The sequence below is a fragment of the Sinocyclocheilus anshuiensis genome, unplaced genomic scaffold, assembly GCF_001515605.1.
Source record: "Sinocyclocheilus anshuiensis isolate Anshui unplaced genomic scaffold, SAMN03320099.WGS_v1.1 scaffold70, whole genome shotgun sequence".
Taxonomy (NCBI): Eukaryota; Metazoa; Chordata; class Actinopteri; order Cypriniformes; family Cyprinidae; genus Sinocyclocheilus; species Sinocyclocheilus anshuiensis.
The window spans coordinates 2,090,408-2,105,482 of NW_015542377.1; the positions used below are offsets into that span (position 1 = coordinate 2,090,408).

The 15,075-nt window shown below is 35.3% G+C and overlaps 1 protein-coding gene across 2 annotated transcripts in view; it reads right to left on the reverse strand.

Annotated features, from left to right (window-relative positions):
• Nucleotides 1-4,469: 4,469 nt before the first annotated feature.
• LOC107692386 (cysteine protease ATG4C-like) overlaps nucleotides 4,470-15,075 on the reverse strand; it is a 13,832-nt gene continuing 3,226 nt past the window's right edge. The window contains exons 2-11 of one of the 2 annotated variants that reach the window (XM_016491421.1): nucleotides 14,508-14,631; nucleotides 14,293-14,376; nucleotides 13,886-14,119; nucleotides 11,909-12,236; nucleotides 11,377-11,447; nucleotides 10,280-10,446; nucleotides 10,070-10,148; nucleotides 9,339-9,415; nucleotides 8,668-8,787; nucleotides 4,470-5,642 (exon numbers count right to left, since the gene is read on the reverse strand). In XM_016491421.1, the coding sequence (XP_016346907.1) occupies nucleotides 5,481-5,642; nucleotides 8,668-8,787; nucleotides 9,339-9,415; nucleotides 10,070-10,148; nucleotides 10,280-10,446; nucleotides 11,377-11,447; nucleotides 11,909-12,236; nucleotides 13,886-14,119; nucleotides 14,293-14,376; nucleotides 14,508-14,619 (1,434 nt within the window). In that variant the 5' untranslated portion in view covers nucleotides 14,620-14,631 and the 3' untranslated portion in view covers nucleotides 4,470-5,480. Of the gene's footprint in view, nucleotides 5,643-8,667; nucleotides 8,788-9,338; nucleotides 9,416-10,069; nucleotides 10,149-10,279; nucleotides 10,447-11,376; nucleotides 11,448-11,908; nucleotides 12,237-13,885; nucleotides 14,120-14,292; nucleotides 14,377-14,507; nucleotides 14,635-15,075 lie in introns of both variants that reach the window. The other variant, XM_016491420.1, reaches the window with a different exon arrangement.

Below are 15,075 nucleotides of genomic sequence, written 5' to 3' on the forward strand. Positions count from 1 at the left end.
AGAACTGAAACTGAAAATATTGTTTCTAAAATGTAAGTTCCTCAACATCAACTTTTTGTTTATTGAAATGTTGTATAAGTCTGTATAAATCAGATTTCCTTAATATTTGGAACAACAACATTCTTGCTCATTTGAAGTCGCTTAAAATACTTCAGTATAAAGTATTAGCATTTTAATTAATTATTTTATATTAAGCAAATCCATTAATTGCCATTAGAAAAGACTAAGATGTAAACAAATGTTAAAAGTTGCTTCTGTGCCAGTGGTTATTAACCTTGTCCACAACAATATTAAAAAGGCCCCATGATTTTTTCCCAGTTGTTTACTGTATGAGAATTAAGGATAAAGATTTTTTTTATTTGATACCTGATTAAATATTTTAGAGCATGACATAAGTATAAAAATGTGTGTTTTCATAAAGATGTCTATGGAGTTGAAAGATTTGAATAATTTACATGATTTTTCCAAGTCTAACAATAACACTTTTAAAAATTAGGCTACCTCATATATCCAGGTTTTTCTAGACAGTATAGGAACCATAATTCTTCAAAGAAAGAAAAAAAAAACTGTTAAGGGGCAAATTAATAAGGTATATCTTGATATTTAATTGTTTAGCTTATTTTAATGCTGGTTTTTTCTTATTTTTAATTTTTTTTATGTAATCTCGAGGCCCCCTAGCGGGCCCCGGGCCCCTGGTTGAGAACCACTGTTCTATAGGTGTTGCACACTGATATACACAGTGACTCAAGTGATCAGGTTTTTTTTAGCTCTGTATATGAACTTTTCACTTTTTAGCATTTCACGTTTATGTTTACAGTCATCATTTAGCGCTTTAAATTTATAGGCTAAAATAACAATATGTTATTATCTCTCTTCGTTTTCCCTTTATTGCAGAGGTTTCATTGTAACATCAAGTGGACATTTTAGGGGAGACGCTGATTAAGTTTATTCACTGTTGCAATTACTGTCATATCCCTGTTAATTAATGGCAGAGTTTTACAGTGTCTTGCTTCCTTATGGAGCCTAAGGTAATGAGACAAGCAACATGATTTCATCTGTGCACCTGGGAAAAGAATTTCAGTGCTAACTTTGACTAAAATGCACAGACAGTACACCTTGGATATGTTTTTATGACTGCAAAGAAACACTGGATGACAAAAGTGTGTCTGTGAGATAGATGTTGTGCCTCTCTGTGGTGTGAAGTGTCTCCTCTCATTGGAATGAATGTCTGTGTGTGCATTAACGATACTCCAACCCCCTCCAAAGCCTCCATCTCAACTGTGGAGCACACATAGCTGACTCGACAGGCCCAACAACAGGCAATATCCCCTGCTTTCAAGCCTTTGCTCCCGCCAGCTCTGGATGGATTTGGTTAGTAAATCGTGACAGGGGGTCGGCCATGCCTGAGAGGAGAGGGGAATGAGGAAACAAGTGTTTGCTCCATATAGCCCAAGAAATGCAAGAAACAGCCCCTGTGATGTCCTGTCACCCGAAAGGCATATGAAAACAGGCACACACATCTGTTATCCAAATGTTAACTCCGGGCGCCCCGTGTTGTCACGGCAGAGTGGGAACGGGGTTGTGGCTGGCCAAAGACCCTCCTCAGGGGAGGCTTGGGTGCTCAGTAGTGGGAAATAGTACAATAGTGGTGGGAAAAAGCAAAACAAAAAATTTAAAAGGATACTTCACTCCGAAATAAAAAGTGTCATTGCAAACCTGTATGACTTTCTCCTCTGTCTTCTGAGGAACATAGAAGAAGATATTTTGAAAAATGTCTCAGTGGTTTTGTCTATACATGTGAGCAAAATAAAAGCTCTATGGTTTAATGTTTGAAAGTAAGAAATTAAGTCAGCTATAAATATTAGTGTTGTCATTTTACTTCTGTTTTGTAAAAAAGTTATTAAACTAATATAATACAAAAGTATTATTATTATTATTATTAAATGTTTCATTTTACAGTACAATAATATTATTACTATAGTAATATATTTCTTTATTGATTTGGTAATTTTTGTAATTTAATAAACTCTGCTTAAATCTGTTATCTATATACAGGGCCCAGGGTGGTTTTTTATCATAAATCCTCAATCCAAATTTTAAAGCTGATAATTCATACATACATACATACATACTGTACATACATAAAATCAAATTCCAGCTTTAAAATGTGCATACTCCCAGAGCAGTTTACATCTTTTTCACTATTTTCATCCCTGATGAAAGTCATTGACATTCACTGTATGGACAAACACACAGTTGAAACTTTTTTCTTCGGAATATAATAGCGTGTGTTCAGCAGAAGAAAATCATACAAGAAAAAAGTCATACAAATGGAACAACCTAAGGTTGAGTAAATGATGACAGAATTTTCATTTTCAGGTGAGCTATCCCTTTTAAGAAATCAGCTTGGTCCGGGAAAAAAAAAAGTATTTACATGTATGAGCAGATATATTTAACCACACTGCTATAACATCAGGATTTAATTTCATGTACCTGTTTGAATGATTCCCAGCATTCTAGAGTTCTAGAAGGGGTATAAATCAAACAGCAGAGCACCTGGTGCAAGACGCCCAACCCTGCTGCCACCTGAGCTCACGCCAAACACATTGCTTGTCTGTCAGTGTAAATTTACATGTGAAAGTACATGTATAATCCATCAACGGTCACATGGGAACACACTAAACACCTGTTGCGAGCTTTGGCACACCAGTCAAGTTACAGTAAAATGGTTAAAAGCTTAGCTCTAGTAATCTACTGACATCTATCTGTCTGTCTATCTATCTATGTATCTATCTATCTATCTGTCTGTCTGTCTGTCTGTCCGTCCGTCGATCTGTCCGTCTGTCTGTCTCTCTTTTTCAAACACTTTTAAACTAGGCTTTGTCAAGCCAACACACTTTACTAGTTAAACCTTACACATGCATTTCTTTGGACTTAAATGATTTTCATTTTATTTCCTTACATTCACATTAAAATTGCAATTTAGCATTTTTTTTTTCTTTTAGAAGACTTTCCTTGACTTGGTATAATATGTGTAAATGCAGTTAATGTCTGTCCATTTCCATCTGAAGGAAATAATGAACTGCATGGCCTAATTTAGCTTGGGCTTCCCCAAGAGATGGTCTTAGAAACGAAAAGAATGACATTAAGGATAAAACGGAATAAACACTGAACTGATTGTTGATAGTCCATTCAGCATTGATGGCTGCACTTTCACCATTGCAGCCTGCAGCAAAAACCTTATGTCATATCCTATCTTGTCAAAATGCATATCAAAAAGAGAGAGAAGAGAGAAAACTTTATTCAATCCAAATTGCCCGCAGAACGAAGCCTCTCATAGAATCCCGCTTCTTTCATCTGTGGAATTTGCTCGCTGGTGCAGATTAGATTTTAAGGCATCTGCCGGAATCAATGCCTCTATTGGCAGCTGTGCTATAACGGAGCAATGAGGTCTGGTATGGTGCTGTAGCCGCTGCTGGGATACAGCAGTCCCCCCCTGGACAGCATGGCTCATTAATCAAATATTCATACACGCAGCATCGTAAATACAGCTAGAACACAAAGTCTCCTCAAAGCCGCCATGCCTCCCAGCACAAGTGCCCTTTCATGTAACACTGACGGAAAAGCCCGCATGTTGCCTCACCCCTAATGTCCCAAACTTCCTTTTTTTCCTCTCTCTCCTCCATGCCTTGTTTCCTAAATACAGCCCAGTATGAATGTACTGATCACAGACACTGGAAAACACTATGAGACGATGGGGTTATTGTGCTCCACTGCTTCTGTCTTCACGACATGCAGTGGCGAGACAAGCAGTGACTTATTCTGTTTGGTCCCACAGAAGGGTAACTTGTTCCCCCAAGCAGACCCTATAATTGAAGGCCATGACCTTATTAATATAAGAATTTGTATTTAACATGAAAATAGCACAAGCATTGCTCAAATGGAACAGAAACAGAGGAATTAACCATGGCAACATTGAGTCCAACACAAGGATATTTTCTTTCCCCCGGAAAATGGCATAATCACCAGATACAGATTTGTTCCTTTTGGTTGAATGGGTTATGAAAGGGAGTTAGCAAGTGTGAGTCATTTTCATTTGCAGTGTTTGTTGGGGAAGATGAGTTAAAAGATTGAAAATAGGTCAATAACAAATTTGCTGTACAGTAAGGAATGTAAGAGGAAGAACTTAAGTAATTACAGACAAATAAGTAGAAACACTTTTTTTTTTTAACCATATTAGATTTATTGTACAATTCTGAAATCAGCAGTTATAAAACTGAAATGTTCATTGTGCAAATGATTTTCGCAATTAAAGTATGATATAACAATACACTGTGGTAAGTTACAAAACCCTTCAAATTGACAAATGGTGGAATTAATAAGTTTGCATAAATAACAGAAAACACAGTTACACTGGTTAAATACAATATGTGAACACTGGTGTTAGAGCTAGTGTTACAGTTCTGTTCAATGCAGAGTGCTTTGGTTCAAAGGTGTTTGTAACAAAAATTAAAGTTAATCACAACAATTGATATGTCAGTACAATTTCGTCATGCTGAAACGTTTGTTAAAATGATATACAACCATGAAAAAAAAAACTGAAGTTATATAAATAAGGCATAATTTAATAATAAATTACTCCTTGATTCATGCTGATTTATGTTTTCCATTACACTTTAAAAAATAACACACTGAGCTATCAAAGACTAATGAGATCTTTGCAGCTCTTAAATGATCCTTTCACATATTGGCATAATACCACTGTTTTGTTGTTAAAATTAAAATCTTATATTAAGCACAGCTTCTGTGCATATCAATGCGCTATGGATTTAATATTTCTTAAAAATCTGGTGGCAGAGAGGGCTTTTCAACATGGCTACCACTGCTAAATATCATTTAAGAGTTATTTAGGCTCTGTATTTAGTTATATGTGATACAGTGATTTCTACTCACTGGTGAAGGCACATTATCCTTCCAGTTAACAAAACATAAAACATGTCAACATAAAATATAAGTTCTATGAAGTTAAATCACTATATCATGTATAAATTTCAAATTTTTTTGATTGTTTAAAAAAAAAAAAAAAAACTACATGTACCCAGAGAAACGAAACAGGAATGAGAACTTTTTCTTGTCGTGTATGTATATGTATATACGTTATATAAAAAACGTGTTTAGGTTGTAAATATAATTGTAATCAAATCAAATGTGGTCCATGTGCACTCCAGACTATGACTATACCATCTCTTTATCAAACTTTGCTTTCATGCACATACTGACAGATGTGTTGATTTCAGTACGAGTTCAGTGAAATGGTCAACTCATGCACTGCTTGCGGTCTTTTTAAATGGGCTTTTTCTGAAATGGCATGAGGACCGTGTAGCAAAGAATCCTATAGTTTAGACCCACAGTGTAAATACAGACTGATCCAGTCTTGATTTGTGGTGTATCACTTGGTTTTGGATTACTGGTTTGAAGTGTCAGAGCAGCACAAAGTCCCCTGATGTTGTCCCTGCTTTCCTTGTGTCCCTGATGAAAGGCCATTCTTGCTTTTCTACAGCAATTGAAAGTTCATAATCCTTCCCGTGTCCCTTCATAATGGTGAATGCAGGGTACTTCTCTTTCGATGAAGGCTGCAATATCTGTCACATTAACAAACACAGTTTATCAACCTTTAATATATATTTTTTTAATTAAAAGGTAGATATAGCAGATTCTTACTTATAATAAAAAAGGACAAAATAATACACAATATTATCCCCTCACAGTAGTCTATGCTGGACGCATTGACAGTAGTCTGACAGTTTCCAATTACGTAGTTGAATGCTGCCACCTGCTGACAGACATTTAAATAACAGCCTTTTTTTGCAGCTTAAAATGCCAATATTTTTCTGTTAAGTTTTTCTTGGACAGTTTGTCATTTTAAGCACACCAATGAGATTAAAAATGAAAGTTATCATGTCTTTTTTTTTTTTTTTTACATCAAAACAATATAAAACAAAATGTTTGAAATGTGTCCATTAAAAAATGTTTTTGAAAGATTTACCCACCTTTGACAGCTCGGTGCTAATTCTTTCATAGTGTTCAACATTTTTTGAGTAGAATCCAATTGTACAGCTTGGGTCCATTTTACTGAAAGGCATTTTCTTTGGTGATGGGCAATGAAATGACTTTAAAGAAGAAAATTTTTTTAAATATCCTTTAAAATTAGTCAATAGAAGTCATTTGTTTCTCTGTTTATGTAATCACAGTGATGCAAATGTACAACTACAGCATTAGACATTTTCGTCCATAATATCTGTCAACAATGTAACGTGTGTTAAACTGGTCAGCCAGCTCTGTTCCAAATGAGCAATGCGTGTTCAGATTGCAGAAATAAAAGATTTGACTTTTTGACACATTTTTTTACAAATGTTTCATTCTGCCTGAGATCTGAAAGACTTAGACAGCTGAGCTAAAAGTATGGCCCAATATTTCTGTCTTTTGCCAGGCCACTTTCTACAGCACACAAAAAGCGTAAAAATAAGTTATGATGCTGAAATATAAAATCTTTGGAGCTATATAAAATAAGTTGGACCTGATACAAAGTACAGAACAATGTGTAAATCTCTTGTGTTCGGTAATTGAGTGTGGAGGTCTACTTTCAGATTCATACCCTTAAGTACAGAAACTATTAAATTCACATCACTGTGCGGCGGTCAGCTTTTTGTAATTCCACATTACCTGCAGAGGGAAATCGCTTGTGCTGACATGCACAAAAGACTGACAGTAATGAGGATCCATGTAAATCAAGCTGTCATCTGCAAGGACAAAACAAAAGACAAGTTATTCAAAAAACACAGTGATTATTATAATGCATATCCTTACCCAATTTCTATGCAGAGCAGCTCAAAGTCACCCACCTCCGCAGGGTTTCAAATAATCAAACGCGAGAATTTTTTTTGGTCTTTCCTAAACTCGGATGGATTAAACGCTGCATAATCGAATCTGGTTGTACAAGCACATTCTTTATGCCGCAAAGGGGGCTGTCATTTAATTTTGGTGTAGAGAAATTACCTTTACAAACACACAATTATATTAGATCATTTGCATATGATGAATGCAGACGGCAGGCTGAACCTGGCAGGGAGAATGTATTACTTGTCATTTAGACATCATCGCGGAGTGTATTTCAAATTGCTAAAATGTAAATGGGTAAATATTGACTACCTACATGTACAACTGAAGGTTTCCACGGGCTACTGAAGGTGATGGAGAGTGGGCTACTCTGGGTAGCTCTGAAATCTATGCAAGCTGCTTATGTAAATGGAAAAAGCCCGCTATTTCTGATACCCTAGCATGATGAATGGTGTAGCATTTCTGATGGGGTCGGGGAAAATAAAATAAGCTACTCTGATGGCGCTGACCTTCTCTTTGCGTGCATTCATTTACTTTGTCTCCTATAAAAGACTAACCTTGAAATCCAACAAAGTAGTAGGCCTGTTTAGGCTTTCCGCCAATGATGCCGATACAGTACTCTAAGCTTAATATGCTCTAGGGAAAAGAGAAAGAGAGTCGATAAGACCACAGTATTGAAGTCGATAGCCACATCTTTAACAAATATTTCTCTCTTTGTCATTGTATAATCTACTTTGTAGTTGTAAGGGTGGTTTCCAAAGCCTCACCTTGACAAAGCTTAAGTATCCTGGGTTGATTTTCTCTCCACCGAGTCTCACAGGAATGAGTATGATGACAGCTCTACTATCAGAGGCAGCTTCAGAATTGAGTCCCTGAGGATCACGGTGGCTGCCTGTCCGCCCTGAATGGCTATCAGTAACATCAGCACTGTACACTGAAGACAATCAATAACACAGAGGTCAGAAACGGGTCCTTTGTCTGTCCCTCTCTCTGGTGAGTGGGACAAATATAGCCATTACGAAATTTTATTTTACTTGTGTCAATACATGATTCATCTATAATTGTATGATGTTTGTAAGTTATCTTATATTATGTAATATTACATTTGGGTGTGTTTGTTCATATTGGGATTAAAAAACTTTTATATATACTTTCATTCAAAAGTTTAGGGTAGGTAAGGGTAGGTGTTTTTGTAAGAAATATCTTATGGTTTATTTGATTAAAAATATAATAAAAATGGTCATATTGTCACATCGTATATTTTAATATATTTTCAAATGTAATTTACATTAATACATTAAAATCTAATTTATTCCTGTGATGACAAAGCTGAATTTCAGCAGCCATAAATACACACTTCAGTGCCACATGATCCTTCAGAAATCATTCCAAAATATTCATTTGGTGTACAAGAATCCTTTTATTTTATTTTATTTTACAGTTGAAAATGGTTGTGCTGCTCAATAATTTTTGTGAAAACCATGATACATTTTTTTCAAGACTTAAGGATAAATCAATAAATCATGAAGTTCAAAAGAACAGCATTTATTAAAAAAAATAAAAAAATATTTAGATATTTAGAATATTTAGAATGTTAGAGCGTGCTATTTCTATACAGTTGAATTTCTACATTTGCCTGCCAGTTCCACATGTTGTATTATGCTTTGAAAACTGCTTGTTTTTCAATAGACATTTAACTTGGGTTTATCTTGAATAGTTTGTTACAATATGAAACAACATTTCTGAAAGATTTTTGAAAGATTTACCCACCTTTGACAGCTCGTTGCTAATTCTTTCATAGTGTTCAACATTTTTTGAGTAGAATCCAATCGTACAGCTTGGGTCCATTTTACTGAAAGGCATTTTCTTTGGTGATGGGCAATGAAAAGACTAAAGAAGAAAAAATCCTTTAAAATTAGTCAAAATAAGCCATTTATTTATCTGTTTATGAAATCACAGTGATCCAAATGCACAACTAAAGTATTAGACATTTTTGTCCATAATGTCTACAACGTAACGTATGTTAAACTGTTCAGCCCAGTTCTGTTCCAAATGAGCGATGCGTGTTCACGCGAAACAACCAGATTGCAGAAATGAAAGATAGTCCTTTTTGACACATTTTTTGACAAATGTTAAATTCTGCCTGAGATCTGAAAGGCTTAGACAGCTGAGCTAAAAGTATGGCCCAATATTTCTGTCTTTTGCCAGGCCACTTTCTACAGCACACAAAAAGCGTAAAAATAAGTTATGATGCTGAAATATAAAATCTTTGGAGCTATATAAAATAAGTTGGACCTGATACAAAGTACAGAACAATGTGTAAATCTCTTGTGTTCGGTAATTGAGTGTGGAGGTCTACTTTCAGATTCATACCCTTAAGTACAGAAACTATTAAATTCACATCACTGTGCGGCGGTCAGCTTTTTGTAATTCCACATTACCTGCAGAGGGAAATCGCTTGTGCTGACATGCACAAAAGACTGACAGTAATGAGGATCCATGTAAATCAAGCTGTCATCTGCAAGGACAAAACAAAAGACAAGTTATTCAAAAAACACAGTGATTATTATAATGCATATCCTTACCCAATTTCTATGCAGAGCAGCTCAAAGTCACCCACCTCCGCAGGGTTTCAAATAATCAAACGCGAGAATTTTTTTTGGTCTTTCCTAAACTCGGATGGATTAAACGCTGCATAATCGAATCTGGTTGTACAAGCACATTCTTTATGCCGCAAAGGGGGCTGTCATTTAATTTTGGTGTAGAGAAATTACCTTTACAAACACACAATTATATTAGATCATTTGCATATGATGAATGCAGACGGCAGGCTGAACCTGGCAGGGAGAATGTATTACTTGTCATTTAGACATCATCGCGGAGTGTATTTCAAATTGCTAAAATGTAAATGGGTAAATATTGACTACCTACATGTACAACTGAAGGTTTCCACGGGCTACTGAAGGTGATGGAGAGTGGGCTACTCTGGGTAGCTCTGAAATCTATGCAAGCTGCTTATGTAAATGGAAAAAGCCCGCTATTTCTGATACCCTAGCATGATGAATGGTGTAGCATTTCTGATGGGGTCGGGGAAAATAAAATAAGCTACTCTGATGGCGCTGACCTTCTCTTTGCGTGCATTCATTTACTTTGTCTCCTATAAAAGACTAACCTTGAAATCCAACAAAGTAGTAGGCCTGTTTAGGCTTTCCGCCAATGATGCCGATACAGTACTCTAAGCTTAATATGCTCTAGGGAAAAGAGAAAGAGAGTCGATAAGACCACAGTATTGAAGTCGATAGCCACATCTTTAACAAATATTTCTCTCTTTGTCATTGTATAATCTACTTTGTAGTTGTAAGGGTGGTTTCCAAAGCCTCACCTTGACAAAGCTTAAGTATCCTGGGTTGATTTTCTCTCCACCGAGTCTCACAGGAATGAGTATGATGACAGCTCTACTATCAGAGGCAGCTTCAGAATTGAGTCCCTGAGGATCACGGTGGCTGCCTGTCCGCCCTGAATGGCTATCAGTAACATCAGCACTGTACACTGAAGACAATCAATAACACAGAGGTCAAAACAGGTCCTTTCTGTCAAGTGGGACAAATTCAGCTGTTACTAAATCTAACTGTACTTGTGTCAATTGATGATTCATCTACAACAGTATGATGTTTGTAAGTTAGCTTATAAATATTACAATTGGGAGTGTTTGTTCATATTGGGATTGAAAAACAAAACTGTATACAGTATATACTTCCATTCAAAAGTTTAGGGTAAGATTTTTTAAAATGTTTTTGTAAGAAATCTCTTATGCTTTATTTGATTAAAAACACAATAAAAACAGTAATATTGAAAAGTCATATATTTTGTATTTATTTTTATAACTTTTAAAATGTAATGCACCCCTGTGATGGCAAAGCTGAATTTTCAGCAGCCATGAATCCAGACTTCAGTGTCAATTCCAATATGCTGATTTGCTGTACAAGAAACCTTTTTTTAATTTTTGTATTTATGTATTTATTTATTTTTTAATCAAAGTTGAAAATGGTTGTGCTGCTCAACAATTTTTGTGAAAACCACAATACTTTTTTTCAGGACTCTTTGATGAATATGAAGTTCAAAAGAACAGCATTTATTTGGAATATAATTTTACTACTCTTTGCTGAATAAAAGTAGTAATTTCCTACATTAAAAAAAAGCACAACAACAATACACACAGTGTGGTACAAAATTATGCTTAATGTAAAATTTAAATGAAACTCATTAAATAAAATTTACAAGTGGTTTCAGATTTGTGGACCCAAAATAACCATGTATGGTAAAGACTAGATTTATGCTGTATAAAGAATTTCTACAGAAGTGCAAAATTGCATTCAAATAAAAATTAGTTTGAATTTTAGTAAATATTGGAATTCTTTTGTAAATCATGTTTGACCTTCTGCTGTTCTGTGAAAGATTTTAGATTTCAATTTTCCATACCAGTGCAGTCCTGTGCTACATAAACGCTTATCCCTTTCAGCATTGCATCTACTGCTTCATCAACAGCTTTTCTGAGAGAAAGCGAAGAGTGACAGGGTAAGAGAGATATTTGACAATCATCATAATGAGGAATGGGTAACAAAGGACTTAAAAACAAAAAAATATATACAAGAATATACATACAAGTACATATACATATATATATATATATATATATATATATACACATATATATATATATATACATATATATATATACATATACACATACGCATATATATATACATATACACATACGCATATATATATACATATACACATACGCATATATATATACATATACACATACGCATATATATATACATATACACATACGCATATATATATACATATACACATACGCATATATATATACATATACACATACGCATATATATATACATATACACATACGCATATATATATACATATACACATACGCATATATATATATATATATATATATATATAAGTATCTATAATGCACTCTTACCGGAGTATGTGTGCCACCACTGCTGGGCCGTACCAATCTCCTCCACGTTTTCCGGATGTCATTCCTAGCTTCACTAGTCTGTGGATGCCCAGCTGGGCTGAGGGTCCGTCCCCAAACCAGGACACAATGGTGCGGTGATATGCCTCTTGTAGGTACGAGTCAGCATCCTCAGCCCCTCCTTGAGCAGCACAGAGAGGATGCTGGGTGACCTGCGCTCTTTCCCCCTGAATGGAGGCCTCTACTGTGGCCACCAGTCTTCGTGCTGCACTGCTGGTCCATGTCTCTGTATCCAGGGGCTCCAAGGTCAGTGCTTCTGACCAGATCCAGTCTGGTGAAAGAGATTTTTAAAAAAAAAGAAAAAAAAGTGTATTTAAAAGGATCATGTGACATTGAAGACTGGAGAAATGGCTGCTGAAAATTCAGCTTTGCCATCACAGGAATAAATTACATTTTAAAATGAAAACAGAAAACTTAGAATTTTCAATTCTAATAATGTTCCATTTTATTGTTTTACTGTATTCTTCATCAAATAAATGGAGCCTTGGTGAGCATAAAAGATAGATTTAAAAAAAAAAAAAAAACTTTCTGACGAGTAGTGTAATTATAATCTTTATTTTGTTAATTACCTCATAAATTATATCCACTAAGAAACAATGGAGCAGACGTCTTTCAGAAGTCCTAAAAGTCTGTCCTAGATTTCTCTGAGTGACAGAGATATTTAAATTTTAAATGGACAGTGGAGCTTGTGCTTTAAGAACAAAAGTCCAATTACGGTATTCAGCGTAGTCAATATTTCATTTTTATAACATTTTATCCTCACAAACAGAGTGGGTGTCTGAAATAGTGTAAGTGCAAGTGCTGAGGGTCATAAAGGTGCTGGACCTGGCTGTGGGGCCATTAGGCAATGACCTTGCTACTTGTCAAGGCCTGTAATAGGCTAATAAGTATATTTTATTAGCCATTAGCCGCTTTATAGACAGATATTTCTATAATGACATATTTCATTATAGACGTGGGCTCTGGATGATGCTTCAATGTTGTTTTTTGAATGAAGGTATTAAACTGGCAAATGTCGTGGCCTGTTCACCATATTACACAAAACTGCCCTCCGTCAATCATATGAGAACTCATTCATTAGAGAGTGACAACCTCTAACACTGAAATACCCAACCTCTGAAATGAAAGATTTATACAGAATTTCATTATGCAAATTAAGCGATAAAAACTTTGGCTACTTACATTTAAGCAACACACAACTCAGAACTGTTTTTGCAGCTCATATGAAAACTGTAATTTTATTTAAAAAAATATTAATCATAAATTGTTCTCCCAAAAATAAAAATTTGAAAAATGAAGTAATCCAACCGACACTAGTGTATCCAATCTAACACTTTGTAAAGCGAAAAGCTGCATGTTTGTAACATTAATAAATTCATCATTAAGACATTTTTAACTTTCGGCCAAAATTTGAGTCCGAATTAAGAGAGAAATATGCACAGATCAAGCATGGTTTACAAACGAACAGTTCTAAACATATATGTTGGTGGATTTTGTTGTGAGAGGACAACAGGGGATGTACTTTTTCACTGGAGGAAACATTATTAAGGACTCTAAAGGCCGTAATGATGGATTTGTTTCTTATAAACACACATCTTTTCACTTCACAAGATGTTAACTGATGGACTGGAATCACGCTCTTATCAGCTGTTTGGACTCTTTCTGACAGCACCTATTCACTGCTGAAGATTCACTGGTGAGCAAGTGATGTAATGATAAATTTCTCCAAATCTGTTCTAATGAAGAAACAAACTCATCTATGTTTTGGATGGCCTGTGGGTGAATAAATTTTCAGCAAATTTTCATTTTTGGGTGAACAATACCTTTAAAAATAAGAATCTATAAATTTTAACTCTTAATGTCACATATAAATACATACACACACACACACAGATATATATATATATGACCCAATCTCACCTCTACCCAAGATGTGGAGCAAGAGAGCCTGGGCCAATATCATCTGCCCTGCCCGGAGTGTACAACCCCACCCACAGTCTGAAGTGAGAGTGGAGCCTGGAAGGCCAGGAAACTCTTCCCGATAGGTCAGCCAAACTCGTGAGGTGAAGTCCTTTCGAAATCCATCAACATTACCTGTGACAACATCGTCATCTAATGCCTCAGCAGTACAACTCTCAGTAGGGCTCTCATCATCTAAGGACAACAGTTAGCATACACATTCCATGATACTCCTGGAATATCGGTGGGAAAAAAATGTATTTAAAAATGCCAGATATATTATATATTAATTAAAAATACACAAATAAAAAAATGTGAAGGGTGACAGATTATCTAATTGGTTTAAATGTTCATCTAAATCATCTTACCCACAGCCTTGAAGTGGTAGCATTTCCCCAACAAGAAAACAGGAGAATTATGGCTGAAGGCAGTTTTTGACTTAAGAACCCAACCTTGAAGGGTTAAAAAAACGGTCATGATTAGTCCCGTGTACAGGTATGTCATCATTTTGTGACTTGTGAAAGACTGTCAGATGCACGGAAAATTAACATTTTAGTGATGTGTAAGATCTCTCGTTACATACTATATTTCACATTGTGCCATGCTGACATTAACTTGGACTTCAGTTTCTCCACCTCGTCGGTCCCATTAGTCTCCATTTTATCCGCCACGGAGCAGAACCCATCACAGCACATACGATGGAGTTTCTGTGAGAAGTTTTCAATACGACCAAAACAAGTTAACGTACATCGTATTTGGAAACATGTCATTGATTTTACTTTCTCAAATACTTAGATGACATTTCCACCACAAGCACAAGAATGCGATACCGTTGCATATGAAATAATCATCAAATCACTGACCAGAATACGAATTCATTAACATCCATCTCAAGATACTGGCTGACTAGCATGCTAATTAATCAGTAAGCTTGTACAGTTTACAAAACTGCCGACAATAAGCGTAAATGCAAACAAGTGGCGAATGTTTTGTGAAAATAAGTAATTCAATAATTAAATATATAAATATATAATTTAAAACTGTAAGCTTGTACAAAACTGCCGACAATAAGCGTAAATGCAAACAAGTGGCGAATGTTTTGTGAAAATAAGAAATAAGTAATTTAAATATATAAATATATAATTTAAAAC